This window comes from Thalassophryne amazonica, chromosome 11, assembly GCF_902500255.1.
Source record: "Thalassophryne amazonica chromosome 11, fThaAma1.1, whole genome shotgun sequence".
Classification (NCBI taxonomy): Eukaryota; Metazoa; Chordata; class Actinopteri; order Batrachoidiformes; family Batrachoididae; genus Thalassophryne; species Thalassophryne amazonica.
In genome coordinates, this window is record NC_047113.1 from 12,564,618 (window position 1) to 12,581,094 (window position 16,477).

Genomic DNA, 16,477 nt, shown 5'->3' on the forward strand with positions numbered 1-16,477 from the left:
GACTCAGCACTGGGATGGAACTCATAGCGCCTGAGTGTCTGGAGAAACTGCAAACAGAAGCTGTGGATATCTGTGCGCACATCGGTGGGACCACCTGTTCTGGTTCCTCGTCCAAAACAAAAGAGGGATTGTCTCCATCATCAGAACCCTCAATGTCTGACGACACGCTGCGCACTCCGTCTTGCTCCAATTAAAAAAAAAAAAAAAACCTCTGGTGTGCCGTGGTGCTGCTCTATCACTGGATTATGTTACTAAGCCATATATATTGATTTATAACAGAAAACTGTCAAAAGGGGGTATACATATAAGTGTAAAGATGATAATGATATATCAGATCAGTAAATTGATCAGTGCGTGTGAAAGCCGCGCACTGACTCGTGCGGTTATTCCACCAGCTGCAGCTGATCCACAACATGAATTCTGCCTTCCGGAACAGCTCTTTATACAAGTATAATCTTTTTAATCATCTACCTGTTGCCACATGTACATAAGAGCTGGATTGTCATTCCTACACTCCTATTGTTATATTTAATAAAATAAATAAGTGCACAATAAGCTGCTGGGAGAGACAAAAAGCAAGCTGAGCAACCCCGGGACATCCGAGATCAGGGACAAAGTCTGAGAGGTGAGGTCAAGTTCAGCTGCTGACAGCGCACCTTTTACGGTTTCTAAATGTCTGAAAAATATTAAGCTATTTTTATTGTTGATATATTAAAGGATTGTCTCGAAAGCAATGAAAGAAAAAAATGGGCGCACAGTGCATACAGGATTACAGCTGCCGGAGCCAATGTTCTCTACTAAATATTGTCTTATTGTTCCCATTGTCACCTCTGGGACATGTTTAAGGGAATTGCCCACCTTTCTTTGGGCAAGTTACAGACATTTGCCACAGTGATCTCCATAGATTCAGTCATGTTTCTAAAGCAAAAATAAAATAACCACAAGCAAAAATAAAATAACCACAAACAAAAATTGGGCAGAGGTTCCCCTAACATCTGCAGGTTTTGTCTACATACTACCATTACTGAACACTGTTGCTGCTGGGCTCATATTTTCGGTGCAATTATTTTATAGTTTATTCAACAGACCAGTCTAAGTGAACATCAGTGTGGAAAGAAAAGCAAGGCAGAAAATGAAAAGGGTTGGGTTCGCATCCACTCTGAGTTTCAAATATGTGAAAATAATTATTCATTCATTCATCTACCGCTTAACCCAGTTATGGGTCGCGGGGGGCTGGAGCCTATCCCAGAAGTCATAGGGCGTGAGGCGGGGTACATTTCAATAAATGAATGTTATTAACTTACAACATGAGCTAAGCATTTTATTTTCGAAATGCCAAAATTCGTAAGCAATTTGAATTTTGAAATTTATCAAACACTCGTCATGGAAGCTTAATCCTTTTACTAAGGCCTCTTTAAACTACATTGATAAAAAACATAAAATACTACTTATGGCAATCGGCTACACTGGTCAAAATCATATCCACTAAATCTCTTTCTTCAATTCTTCAATCAAAAACCCAGACAGAGCTTTAATTCATTTGAAAGCTTGACTCTTAGTCTTGTCCATCCAAATTGGAAGTCCCAAAAAACAGTTTTATTTGTTATTATCTATCGTCCACCTGGTCGTTACTGTGAGTTTCTCTGTGAATTTTCAGACCTTTTGTCTGACTTAGTGCTTAGCTCAGATAAGATAATTATAGTGGGCGATTTTAACATCCACACAGATGCTGAGAATGACAGCCTCAACACTGCATTTAATCTATTATTAGACTCTATTGGCTGTGCTCAAAAAGTAAATGAGTCCACCCACCACTTTAATCATATCTTAGATCTTGTTCTGACTTATGGTATGGAAATAGAAGACTTAACAGTATTCCCTGAAAACTCCCTTCTGTCTGATCATTTCTTAATAACATTTACATTTACTCTGATGGACTACCCAGCAGCGGGGAATAAGTTTCATTACACTAGAAGTCTTTCAGAAAGCGCTGTAACTAGGTTTAAGGATATGATTCCTTCTTTATGTTCTCTAATGCCATATACCAACACAGTGCAGAGTAGCTACCTAAACTCTGTAAGTGAGATAGAGTATCTCGTCAATAGTTTTACATCCTCATTGAAGACAACTTTGGATGCTGTAGCTCCTCTAAAAAAGAGAGCTTTAAATCAGAAGTGCCTGACTCCGTGGTATAACTCATAAACTCGTAGCTTAAAGCAGATAACCCGTAAGTTGGAGAGGAAATGGCGTCTCACTGGTTTAGAAGATCTTCACTTAGCCTGGAAAAAGAGTCTGTTGCTCTATAAAAAAGCCCTCCATAAAGCTAGGACATCTTTCTACTCATCACTAATTGAAGAAAATAAGAACAACCCCAGGTTTCTTTTCAGCACTGTAGCCAGGCTGACAAAGAGTCAGAGCTCTATTGAGCTGAGTATTCCATTAACTTTAACTAGTAATGACTTCATGACTTTCTTTGCTAACAAAATTTTAACTATTAGAGAAAAAATTACTCATAACCATCCCAAAGACGTATTGTTATCTTTGGCTGCTTTCAGTGATGCCGGTATTTGGTTAGACTCTTTCTCTCCGATTGTTCTGTCTGAGTTATTTTCATTAGTTACTTCATCCAAACCATCAACATGTTTATTAGACCCCATTCCTACCAGGCTGCTCAAGGAAGCCCTACCATTATTTAATGCTTCGATCTTAAATATGATCAATCTATCTTTGTTAGTTTGCTATGTACCACAGGCTTTTAAGGTGGCAGTAATTAAACCATTACTTAAAAAGCCATCACTTGACCCAGCTATCTTAGCTAATTATAGGCCAATCTCCAACCTTCCTTTTCTCTCAAAAATTCTTGAAAGGGTAGTTGTAAAACAGCTAACTGATCATCTGCAGAGGAATGGTCTATTTGAAGAGTTTCAGTCAGGTTTTAGAATTCATCATAGTACAGAAACAGCATTAGTGAAGGTTACAAATGACCTTCTTATGGCCTCGGACAGTGGACTCATCTCTGTGCTTGTTCTGTTAGACCTCAGTGCTGCTTTTGATACTGTTGACCATAAAATTTTATTACAGAGATTAGAGCATGCCATAGGTATTAAAGGCACTGCGCTGCGGTGGTTTGAATCATATTTGTCTAATAGATTACAATTTGTTCATGTAAATGGGGAATCTTCTTCACAGACTAAAGTTAATTATGGAGTTCCACAAGGTTCTGTGCTAGGACCAATTTTATTCACTTTATACATGCTTCCCTTAGGCAGTATTATTAGACGGTATTGCTTAAATTTTCATTGTTACGCAGATGATACCCAGCTTTATCTATCCATGAAGCCAGAGGACACACACCAATTAGCTAAACTGCAGGATTGTCTTACAGACATAAAGACATGGATGACCTCTAATTTCCTGCTTTTAAACTCAGATAAAACTGAAGTTATTGCACTTGGCCCCACAAATCTTAGAAACATGGTGTCTAACCAGATCCTTACTGTGGATGGCATTACCCTGACCTCTAGTAATACTGTGAGAAATCTTGGAGTCATTTTTGATCAGGATATATCATTCAAAGCGCATATTAAACAAATATGTAGGACTGCTTTTTTGCATTTACCCAATATCTCTAAAATCAGAAAGGTCTTGTCTCAGAGTGATGCTGAAAAACTAATTCATGCATTTATTTCCTCTAGGCTGGACTATTGTAATTCATTATTATCAGGTTGTCCTTAAAGTTCCCTAAAAAGCCTTCAGTTAATTCAAAATGCTGCAGCTAGAGTACTGACGGGGACTAGAAGGAGAGAGCATATCTCACCCATATTGGCCTCTCTTCATTGGCTTCCTGTTAATTCTAGAATAGAATTTAAAATTCTTCTTCTTACTTATAAGGTTTTGAATAATCAGGTCCCATCTTATCTTAGGGACCTCATAGTACCATATCACCCCAATAGAGCGCTTCGCTCTCAGACTGCAGGCTTACTTGTAGTTCCTAGGGTTTGCAAGAGTAGAATGGGAGGCAGAGCCTTCAGCTTTCAGGCTCCTCTCCTGTGGAACCAGCTCCCAATTCAGATCAGGGAGACAGACACCCTCTCTACTTTTAAGATTAGGCTTAAAACTTTCCTTTTTGCTAAAGCTTATAGTTAGGGCTGGATCAGGTGACCCTGAACCATCCCTTAGTTATGCTGCTATAGACGTAGACTGCTGGGGGGTTCCCATGATGCACTGTTTCTTTCTCTTTTTGCTCTGTATGCACCACTCTGCATTTAATCATTAGTGATCGATCTCTGCTCCCCTCCACAGCATGTCTTTTTCCTGGTTCTCTCCCTCAGCCCCAACCAGTCCCAGCAGAAGACTGCCCCTCCCTGAGCCTGGTTCTGCTGGAGGTTTCTTCCTGTTAAAAGAGATTTTCCTTCCCACTGTAGCCAAGTGCTTGCTCACAGGGGGTCGTTTTGACCGTTGGGGTTTTACATAATTATTGTATGGCCTTGCCTTACAATATAAAGCGCCTTGGGGCAACTGTTTGTTGTGATTTGGCGCTATATAAAAATTGATTGATTGATTGATTGAATTTGATCTCTTTGTCTAACAGGCGCCTGCAAAATGCTAAGAAAAGATTTTTGTTCTGGTACAGATGGAGCCACATTAAAACACGTTCAATGATTGGCTATCACATCGAGCAAGACCAATGAAAAATCGTGTTATTAAAGAAAGAATAGGGTATATTTCGCGGCTCTTATTAAACAAAGAACAGGGTATATTTCCTGGCGCTAAACGTCATTCGTGGACCATCCCCTCAAACTCTGTCATAATTGTGTTATAAACCAGTCACCATTTGTTTTATTATACGAGGTCTGTTAGAAAAGTATCGGACCTTTTTATTTTTTTTTAAAACTTGATGGATTTGAATCACGTGTGGTTGCATGAGCCAACCTTGAACTTTAGTGCGCATGTGTGAATTTTTTCACGCCTGTCGATTGCGTCATTTGCTTGTAGTGTGTAGTCTCTCATCAGATTTTCTTTGCAAGGAAAATGGCGGAACGACTGGAGCAGCGCGACTGCATTAAATTTTGCCAGGAACTGGGCGACAGCCAGGTGGAAACCATTCGGATTATTCAGACGGCTTTCGGTGACGATGCTAGGAGCATCACACAGATTAAGGAGCAGTACAACCGGTTTAAAGACGGCCGCACAACGGTGGAGAGCGAGCCACGCTCTGGGCGGCCATCAACATGCTGAAATGACCAGATCATTTCCAAAGTGAAAGCTGTGGTGATGCGGGACCATCGTGTGACTATCCGAGAAATTGCGGAAGAGGTGGACATCAGCACCTTTTTCGGCACATTCCACTGTGACAGAAGATTTGGCCATGAAAAGAGTTGCAGCGAAATTCATGCCGATGGCTTCGGCACGAAGCTGGTAACGGAGCAAAAGCACCTCCGTGTTGAATTCTCACAGGACACGCTGGACTCCAAAAAATGATGCCCACCTCTTCCACCAGACAGCTTTCGGTGGCTTTTCAGTCGTGTGACTATCCGAGAAATTGTGGAAGAGGTGAGCATGTCACAGCATGTCCTGTGAGACTTCAACACGGTGGTGCTTTTGCTCCGTCAGAAGCTTCGTGCCGAAGCCATCGGCATGAATTTTGCTGCAACTCTTTTCATGGCCAAATCTTCTGTCACAGTGGAATGTGCCGAAAAAGTGCTGATGTCCACCTCTTCTGCAATTTTTCGGATAGTCACACGACGGTCCCGCATCACCACAGCGTTCACTTTGGAAATGATCTGGTCATTTCAGCATGTTGATGGCCGACCGGAGCGTGGCTCGCTCTCCACCGTTGTGCGGCCGTCTTTAAACTGGTTGTACCGCTCCTTAATCTGTGTGATGCCCATAGGATCGTCACCGAAAGCCGTCTGAATAATCCGAATGGTTTCCACCTAGCTGTCGCCCAGCTTCTGGCAAAATTTGATGCAATAACGCTGCTCCAGTCGTTCCGTCTTTTTCTTTGGAATGAAAAAACGCAGAGTGCACGACACACACCTCACACAATGGCTGCTTACCAGGAAATGACGCAATCGACAGGCGTGAAAAAATTCACGCATGCTCACGAAGGTTCAAGGTTGGCTCATGCCAACATGTGATTCAAATCCATCAGGTTTTTGAAAAAAATAAAAAGGTCCGATACTTTTCTAACAGACCTCGTACATCTGTGTAATTAATAAAATTATCTTCACGGACGATTCCTTCGCGCGTGCACAAAAAAAAAAAAAAAAAAAAAAAAACAGTCTGCTGCTGCACTTCCTCCCCCTCAAACTGTCATAATTGTGTTATAAAGCAGTCACCATTTGTTTTATACATCTGTGTAATTAATAAAATGATCTTCATGAATGATTCGTTCGCGCGTGCACACGTGGGGAAAAACAAAAAAACCAAAACACCAGCTGCTGCTGCACTTCCTCTGTCCTAATTGTGTTAAATAAAAGACAAAAGGGACATAAGTCCTGCTCACAGGCTGATTGCCAGAGACAGGACATGTCCATGTCAAGTATAAACTCCAGACAGACAACTCCACATCACTACATATCCACAACGTGTCCTTCCATAGGGATTAAATGGCAACCTGTCGCCTCCGCTGCATATATCCGGATCCAAAAGCCGGAAATCCTGCTCAGGCCGGAAAAATACCAGGGCTGAAGATGAACCACAGCTGAATTTAAGGCAATGTTATTTTTTGAGATGCACAATTTTAACAAATCTTATCGGTCAATAAAATGGTAAATGAACTGCATTTATATAGCACTTTTCCATCTGGATCAGACACTCAAAGCCCTTTACAATGATGCCTCGCATTCACCCATTTACACAAACACACACACACACCGATGTTAGGGTGCTGCCATCGGCTTTCACTACACACCGGGAGCAAAAATTTGAAGGTGCAATAAATGACATTTTACACATTAATACAGCAACTAACAAATATTTTCCACATAAAGACTTAGTGAGTGCAGTGAATAAAGCAACATTCCCCCTGTGCTATGAGTCTTCATGTCTCCTACCGTCTGGCCATGCATGCACATTTACTGTATGAGACTGCCACCCTATAAAACCCTTGCACTTCTCTACCATTATAAAGAGACAGCAGTACTCACTACATAGCCATTTATTTTTTTTCAAGGTGGCAAATGTCAGCAACTTTCCAGAAATATACCTCAAATTCAGAGGCTATGGGTGGAGTACAATCCATACAATGGGATGGGACCGATCCGATCCTGGATCAGTATAGGGTTCCAATATAATTCAATTTATTTTAATTTATATAGCTCCAAATCACAACAGAGTTGCCTCAAGGCGCTTCACACAAGTAAGGTCTAACCTTACTTGTACAAACGTAATTCATGTATCGGAAAATACCCATACAACCCTTGACATTTTCAGATACTGGAGAAGAGCCACTGTGAATCCTCTCAACTGCTGTTGTTTGCTCTCTGCTTGTTTACTGCCAAGTGGGAGGAGGAGGAGGAGAGGGAGGTTTTTGAAGCCGGGCTGTTTGAGAGAGCACTCTTCCGCAGTGTTCTTGCTGTGGTTAGTGACAAATTTCTGCCCAGCTCTCTGGTTCAAATTGTCTGTTTGTCAAGCACGGATTTTCCAAAAAAAAAATAAAAATAATAATAACTGAATTGTTGCTGAAAATGTGTGCTAAAAAGTTAGCCACTTCACTGTCTCCAGGCACAATGCCACAGATGTCGCAAGATTTGAGGGAGCGTGCAATTGGCATGCTGACAGCAGGAATGTCAACCAGAGCTGTTGCTCGTGTATTGAATGTTCATTTCTCTACCATAAGCCGTCTCCAAAGGCGTTTCAGAGAATTTGGCAGTACATCCAGCCTCGCAACCGCAGACCACGCGTAACCACACCAGCCCAGGACCTCCACATCCAGCATGTTCACCTCCAAGATCATCTGAGACCAGCCACTCGGACAGCTGCTGAAACAATCAGTTTGCATAACCAAAGAATTTCTGCACAAACTGTCAGAAACCGTCTCAGGGAAGCTCATCTGCATGCTCGTCGTCCTCATCGGGTTCTTGACCTGACTCCAGTTTGTCGTCGTAACCAACTTGAGTGGGCAAATGCTCACATTCGCTGGCGTTTGGCACGTTGGAGAGGTGTTCTCTTCACGGATGAATCCCGGTTCACACTGTTCAGGGCAGATGGCAGACATCGTGTGTGGCGTCGTGCGGGTGAGCGGTTTTCTGATGTCAATGTTGTGGATCGAGTGTCCCATGGTGGTGATGGGGTTATGGTATGGGCAGGCGTCTGTTATGGACGAAGAACACAGGTGCACTTTATTGATGGCATTTTGAATGCACAGAGATACCGTGACGAGATCCTGAGGCCCATTGTTGTGCCATACATCCAAGAACATCACCTCATGTTGCAGCAGGATAATGCACGGCCCCGTGTTGCAAGGATCTGTACACAATTCTTGGAAGCTGAAAATATCCCAGTTCTTGCATGGCCGGCATACTCACTGGACATGTCACCCATTGAGCATGTTTGGGATGCTCTGGACTGGCGTATATGACAGCGTGTACCAGTTCCTGCCAATATCCAGCAACTTCGCACAGCCATTGAACAGGAGTGGACCAACATTCCACAGGCCACAATTGACAACCTGATCAACTCTATGCGAAGGAGATGTGCTGCACTGCATGAGGCAAATGGTGGTCACACCAGATACTGACTGGTATCCCCCCCCCCCCAATAAAACAAAACTGCACCTTTCAGAGTGGCCTTCTATTGTGGACAGTCTAAGGCACACCTGTGCACTAATCATGGTGTCTAATCAGCATCTTGATATGGCACACCTGTGAGGTGGGATGGATTATCTCAGCAAAGGAGAAGTGCTCAGTATCACAGATTTAGACTGGTTTTTGAACAATATTTGAGGGAAATGGTGATATTGTGTATGTGGAAAAAGTTTTAGATCTTTGAGTTCATCTCATACAAAATGGGAGCAAAACCAAAAGTGTTGCATTTATATTTTTGTTGAGTGTATTAAAGCAAACAGAGCTCTGGTATCGGATCAGAAAAGTATCGGTAGATATCCAAATTCAGGTATCGGGATCAGAACGAAAGTGAAAAATTGTGGATCAGAACCTTCGGACCTGTTAGAGGCTCCAACTGACATTCCTTCTGTTCAAGGAGGGGGTGGAGGAAGGGTAGGGGAGGAGTGACAAGAAGGGAAGCTTTGTTTTGATCTCTAAAATAGGTCTGGTGTGATATCTAACAACAAACAAATAAATATTGAGGGTTATCGTTGTGCTGATACTTCCGGTAACATTTTAAAGTTATCTATGAACATATGTATTACAATGGGTCTCAAATGAAAAAATAAATTGATTGAACATAAAAACACGGAAGCACTGTTGTGAACAGAGTAAAACTCTGCTGCAATGAAGTCACCATCAAGCATTCCACTTGGAGATAGACACATCCTATCCTGACTTTCACAATAAAACCCTTGGCATGCACCCCTTGTGCAGTACTTTCTAACCATATATACAAAGTGCTTCCCAAATTAAAGCACAATAAAAGACAACCGTTTAACAAAGGAACCATCTAGTTTCTTTCGCTTTCACTCATTGTCAGGATACTCTTCAAACATGCATTATGAAATCACAGTGACAAATACCAATGTCAAATACGGAGAGGGGGAAAAAAACATTGTGATACAAATACTGCATTATTCTTCTTTTTTTTGCGTAAAGCTATCACATCAACAATATTTCAGACAGCCTCATGCCTACATCAAACACTTTCTGCAATCCCTTTAAGGGGCTCAGATGAGTGTACCTTTGCAGATGGACTCTCATACCTTTACATCCCGAGCACTGGATGAAGAAATTGATGAGATCGAGCAGAGCCACATCTCTGTCTTGCTTGTAAGACTCAATCCAGTCATCAACAACAGACTACAAGAGTGAAAATATACACAACTTAAGAAGACAGTAATGAAGAGAAATGTAAAACATTGATTTCTTGCTGTGACTGTAAAGGTTTGTTATAAAAAAAAAACACACCATGTTTTGCCATTTTCAAGGTTTACACATGTACTGTACTATTTATACCTGCATTGCACTCCTTCCCAGCCTCACCACCTCAAACAGCATCATGTTTTCCATGCCATTCTCCTGGTGGTGGCCATTTATCCGGCCTGTTCCCTTCCCTCCTTTGCCTTTCTCCACTGTTGTCTTCTTTCCTTTCTTTCCACCCTAGAACAGAACATAATGAGGAATGGCATATTAATTCTAGATATGAAGACATATTTGACAAAAACTGGATATGTAGCTTTGATGAATCATTACACTTAACAACTATAAATCACATATTACTGCTGAAACAATGAACAGCTTATTTTATGGCATTAGAATAACTTTCATGTTGATTGTTGTGCATGAGTCTGTGTTGTTTAATATGTGGTGCATGTAAAACAAATTGTGTGGGTTTGGGTTGGCTTTCCCCCTAAACTGTTACAGGTCAAATCCAAGTGTTATAAGTATAAATATCTTTGACCTTCTCACTCAAAACAATACCACACTTCTGTAATTTGTAATATTTTGAGCCACTCCATGACATCTACCATTTAGACATATGTGATGTTTCACCAACATAAAAAAGAAGAAAAAAGAAAATCTGGAAAGGTGATTGTACAGAGCTAATGTGCATCCCTGTTCTCTTTGACTGAGAGCAACTTCTCAGAGGTACAGCTGCTACCACACACTCAAAACACAGAGCTGCATTTGCTGTGAAATTCCATTTCAGAAAAATATTCCTGGTTTAACAGTAAACAGCTACAATTACCTGGAATTCCTTTCAAAATGATGCACAAAGAAAACAAAACCAAAAAAAAAAAAATGCTTTACATACAGCTTGGTACATAAGCATGTGGATAGTGACAATTTTGACAATTTATCTCTTTATACCACCAAAATTGAACAGAAATTTGAGCACTGTAATGATGACTCAGATTTAACAAAAATATTGCATATTATATTTAATGTTGCATTAAATATTTACAGACATACATACATAGTCCTTTCATTTTCTGGGGCCATAAGGAATTAGCCAATTGACAAGTAATTTTATGGTCAGGCGTGACCTGATGTCTCATAGCAAATTAAACAAATAAAACATCTGGAATAGATTCCAACTGTTGAATTTGAATTGCATTTGGTAGCTGTTTATTGGGACTCTCCCTATGAAGTCCAGAGACATGCTAACAAGTGAAGGAAGCAGTGATTTGGCACTATAAAAAAAAACCTTTAGTAGTTGTCAAATCAACAATTTAGCACATTTTTAAAAACAAAGAATCCACTGGTGAACTAAACAAAACACCTGGACGACCACAGAAGACAACTAAAGTAGAAGATGGCAGAATTCTTTAGGTGGTGTCAAAAAAATCTTCACATCTAGTCAAGAACACTGGAGGAAGTTGGTGTATTATTGCCATACTCTACAATAAAAAACACCTTCATGAGTCTAAATACAGAGGGTTCACAACAAGGTGCAAATCACCGGTAACACAAAAGAACAGGAATGCCTAATTAGACTTTGCCTAAAAACACCGTATAAAATCTGCATGTTCTGTAACCAATTTTTTTTTTAGAAAGATGAAACCAAGTTTAACTTGTAAAACAGAAAAAGAGGATGGAAAAGGAAATAAGGTCATGATGTGACAAATAACACATCAGCTGTCAAACATGGTGGAAGCAGCATTATGGCATGGATGTGTTTAGCTGAGAGTGGAACTGGGACACAATTGTTTACGTATGATTTGATTGCTGATGGAAGTAACAGTGTGTAGAGCTATTCCATCTACTCATATTCAAGCAAAGGCTGACTGATCAGACAGCACTTGACAGTGCAGTTAAAAGCCAAAATATATTGTCAAAACAACACAAGAGCTTCTCAAGACAAAGAATTTGAATATCTTTAACTGCCAACTCACTCATCTAAATATCAACTGAATAGAGCATTATTTCCAGTTCCTGAAAACAAAACTGTAGACACAAAGATCCATAAAGAAACACCAACTGCAGGAAGCTGCAATAAAGGCCCAGCAAAGCACCTGAAGGGAGGACACCCAGTATTCGGTGACGTCCATGGGGTCCACACTTTGGGCAGTCACTGATTGCAAAGTATTTTCTTCAAAATATTTACCATAATTCTTACATTAACTTGTCTAAACACTTTTGATATCTCAAAGTAGAGGGACTACACATAAAAATGCCCATCAATTCTTAATAGCTAGTGCAATTTTTTGTTAAACCCCTTGAAATAAAGCTGAAAGTCCACACTTCAATCGATTGTGTCATTTCCATTTCATTATGGTGGTATACATAAGAAAAATAAAAAAATCGTGTCACTGCACAAATACTGATGTACTTGACTGTTTGCAGCTCAGTGTGTGCCACAGTAGCAGAGCAGGAAAGAGGGAGTGGGGCGGTGACACAGAAGGCTCTGTTTTTCCCTACCATTAAATTGGCCTGGCAGACTGCTAGTCTAAAACTGGGGTTTTCCAGACTTAAAATGATCAAAATGTACAATTAAACAGCATAAGAGCATCTAAAAGGTTTAGAAGGGTTTTACTAGTTGACGCAGGTCTAAAACTTGTTTTGATAAATGCATCTAACTTGGGGCAGCATGGTGGCTTAATGGTTAGCAGTGTTGTCTCACAGCAAGGTCATGGGATCACTTCCCACCTTGGCCTTTTCAATGTGTTAAGTATGCATGTTACACCCTGTGTTCGCATGGGTTCCCTCCGAGTGTTCCAGCTTCCTCCCACTTCCAAAGTCATGGATGTTAGGTGAATTGAAAACTTTAAACTGTAGGTGTGGTTGTCTGTCTATATGTGGCCCTGTGATCGACTGGCGTCCTATGCAGGGTGTACCTTGCCTTATGCTGTATGACTGCTGGTACAGGCTCCAGCCTGCGCACCCCCCCACCACCACCACCGTAACCCTTGACTGGAGCAAGTGTGTATATAAACTGAATGACTATCTGACTTGTTATAAAAGTGAGTTTTGTGAGGTTCACTCAGGTAAAATATCATAATTTATGCTTCAAAGTCTAGAATATAAATGCTCAATTTTGAAAACGTCTATTACGCACTGGGTGGCAGGAAGCTTGTAGGCATACAAAAAGCACTTATAGGCCATGCTGCTAGCCACTGACACTTTCAGAAGACACTGTGATAGCTATTATGTGACATGATAAAACATGCAGTTCTTGCATAAATTTATACATATACTAAATGTCACGCAATTAAGAAATCACAATATCGCTATTGATCAGGTTGCTGCAACTTAGACTAAAGAGAGTTATTTTTATACCTTTCCTTTAGCTGAGTTTGCACCCCTTCCATCAGGATCCTCAGAGAAGTCTGTGTCTGAAGAGAATCGGGTGTCTGTATCCCTGGTAGACACAGATGGCAATTAAAACAAAATTCTTTCAACATTAGTAGTAATTTTAAAAAGTTTTCACTTACTGTGCGTAGGCGTACTCTGGTGGTATTTCTGGTGCCGCTATCATTTCTGTAACATCTTCTGAACAACTTCAACTTATTGCTGACTTGAGATCCTTGAAAAAGTGCAACACAAAAGTTGCATATAACCTACAACAGAAAACAATAACAGGCACACAGATTTGTACATTACCAATACGGCAGAAAAAATGCAGTGACAGTAAAGATTAATTGTGTACACGTTTGAGGAAATCACACACACTAGAGTAGGTAAATGTCTCTTTGATGCCATTCAGAAGGGGGAAAAAAGTTTCACATGGTAACAAGGGGCGGACACAAATGCTCCTGTCAGACTCAGCTGTCTAATCATTGGCTCTCTGTTCTGCTTCTCCCTTTGGTTAGCAAACATCACATGAGGCAGACTGGAGTTCAGTGGCCAAATATGGCACTGCTCTATCCGCCCCATATACATACCTCAACCAATCAAAAGAAACCATCAACATCAACAAGATCCTGTAGGCCACAAACTATTGCAATCTTTGTAATGTGCAAATTAGTGACACACAATCCAGGAGAAGCAGAAATAATTGATAGTAATGCTTATTTTGCCCAGGATTCAAAGCCAAAAATAAAAATATTTATCATAATAAGAAGGAATGAAATGCTACTTAATAAAAGAAAAAAAAAAAGAAGGGGGGAAGTACCTTGCACAAACTGAAGTACCTGTTCTAGGTGGACATTTCAGTCCTACTACATACAGTGACAGCAGCATTTATTATCAAAAACGAAACTATAACAGTGACTGCTGTTCAGTAAATTAAAAAAAAAATTCTTAACGCATATCATAGGTAAAATCAGTAGATTCCCTGCCTCACAACACCTTGAAACATAATCGGATCGATGTACCATGAGTAAAGTTTGACCAAGCCAAACTTATTGTTTTGAAACCACAACGCATAAAAAAACTCCCGATACATACAATGCACAACATATGACGCTGTCAAACGTAACTTAACCGTGTTACTTTTGGATCCAACAACTTTTAATGCGCCCGTTTGGTGGATAAAGGGAATTTACAAGATCAGACAACTGAATTTTTATGGGTGTAGATGGCTGGGGAAAAAAGTGGCGCCAAATCCGGCAGGGTATGTGGTATAGTTGTCAACGCAAAACCAGGCAAGGCCACAGTCGATCATAACAAAATGTGAAATAAGAGTGGTTTCCACGAAGTCGGCTACACCACGCTTCCGCGGACCAGTCCCCTCCAAGCACGCCGACACAGCTCGGCTGTGCGTCGGCTCCTGTCAAAATTGACACCGGTGCGCTATCGGTGCTCGCTCAATTAGCCAACAACCGAAGACTCTGGCGTCTTCTCATCAGAACTCACCTGACGCTGTTTCTACTCCTATAAAACCAGCCTGCGATGTTCCGAAGTGGAGAGGAGATGGTCCTGTGAACTGCTGCGTTAATGGCCACACAAGAAGACTAAAAACAAAACAACGCAAGCCCTACTGTACCAGCCAAAGCTAATTGCAAGCTAATGCACAACAACGTTTGCCACTCATGTTTAACAGTAAAATAACTACCTCACGTAGGAGTATTAGTCGTGTCCCGTGCGTGGCTTTGATAACGGAAGTAAGAGCGATGGACACGCAGCAATTAACTAACTTAGCAAAAGGAAAAGTACAGCTAGTTAGCAATGCTAACAGCTAAGGCTAACACTACAAAAAAAAAACATCACGTCCTTGCGTCCTCCATCTTGCCTCGGGAGTTCCACTACCGTATTGCATAAGCAACAAACACTTTGTTTACAAATACATAAAGTGTAACTAAGTCACATAAAACAATTTTAATCGCCTTTGGGCGAAGAACCAAGCGTTTTGTGTACCCACGCTAAACGCAGCTTGCTACCGCGCGAAGTGTCCACGTACGGCGGAGCTAGCACATAAGTGTTCTGCGATCAGCGGCGCTCCAGCTCTCAGTAAAATACAAATCAACTAACTTCCACACAGATCTCCGCCATTTTACACCTAACTTACCTTCTTGTCAAATGTAGTCCCGTCCGAATTGTAACTTATGGTATTCTTTAAAAGGCCTTCGTCGGAATCCCGCTGAAAAAAAGAGTTTAAAAGTCGCGGTCAGAGGCGGCTTCGGACGTTCTCTCACCCCGCTCGCTCCGTAGTTCGGTTTGTTGTTTCGACAACCTGGGAGGAGGAAATCCTGGTACAGAGCTGCCACCTAGCGGATGCAATGGACACAGGCGACACACCGTTACTGTAGTGACACCTACTGGTAACTGTGAGGAACTACAACTACACGAGCATAAGGTTATTATTTATTATATTTTTTTTTTCATTGTGCTGGTGCATCTCAGAAATTAAAATATCATGATTTTTCTTTTTTGTCAGCTGCTATTAATCTTACTTATTAAAATGAGAAAGAGAACTAAAGCCTCTTCAGATATATAGATATATATATATATATATATATATATATATATATATATATATATATATATATATATATATATATATATATATATATGAAGAGGGGGGCTTGAGTCCAGAAGATCATGGGTTCAAATCCCCGCCTGACTGGAAAATCACTAAGGGCCCTTATTGAATTTGTCTTATTGTGATCTTAACGTATCCAGTCAGAAGGGACTTTTGTCTGGTGTCTATTCTATTTGTTGTAAACGTGACATTAATTTTCCACGATACATTTTTGATCCTAAATATTCCTCCAGTGTTAGGTCAAATTTGAAAAGATCGAGTCTTGTGTTTGATGGTCTGACAGACAGCGTTCGAATTTTATTGTCCAGTTCTGATCCTCACGACAAATGTATTTTAAATATGTTATTGATTCCATCTTAATTTTTGTCACTTATATTTATTGTTTGTTATGTGATTACTTATTATCTTCTTTTGGAGGCAAATAATATATATATATATA

The 16,477-nt window shown here is 40.6% G+C and overlaps 1 protein-coding gene across 2 annotated transcripts in view; it reads right to left on the bottom strand.

Moving 5' to 3' along the window:
* stag2b (stromal antigen 2b) overlaps window positions 1-15,720 on the bottom strand; it is a 93,939-nt gene extending 78,219 nt beyond the window's left edge. Inside the window, exons 1-5 of one of the 2 annotated variants that reach the window (XM_034180917.1) lie at window positions 15,565-15,720; window positions 13,550-13,675; window positions 13,395-13,476; window positions 10,131-10,274; window positions 9,878-9,974 (exon numbers count right to left, since the gene is read on the bottom strand). In XM_034180917.1, coding sequence (XP_034036808.1) covers window positions 9,878-9,974; window positions 10,131-10,274; window positions 13,395-13,476; window positions 13,550-13,593 — 367 coding nt within the window. In that variant the 5' untranslated portion in view covers window positions 13,594-13,675; window positions 15,565-15,720. Of the gene's footprint in view, window positions 1-9,877; window positions 9,975-10,130; window positions 10,275-13,394; window positions 13,477-13,549; window positions 13,676-15,111; window positions 15,398-15,564 lie in introns of those variants that run through there. The other variant, XM_034180918.1, reaches the window with a different exon arrangement.
* Between the last annotated feature and the right edge of the window lie 757 nt (window positions 15,721-16,477).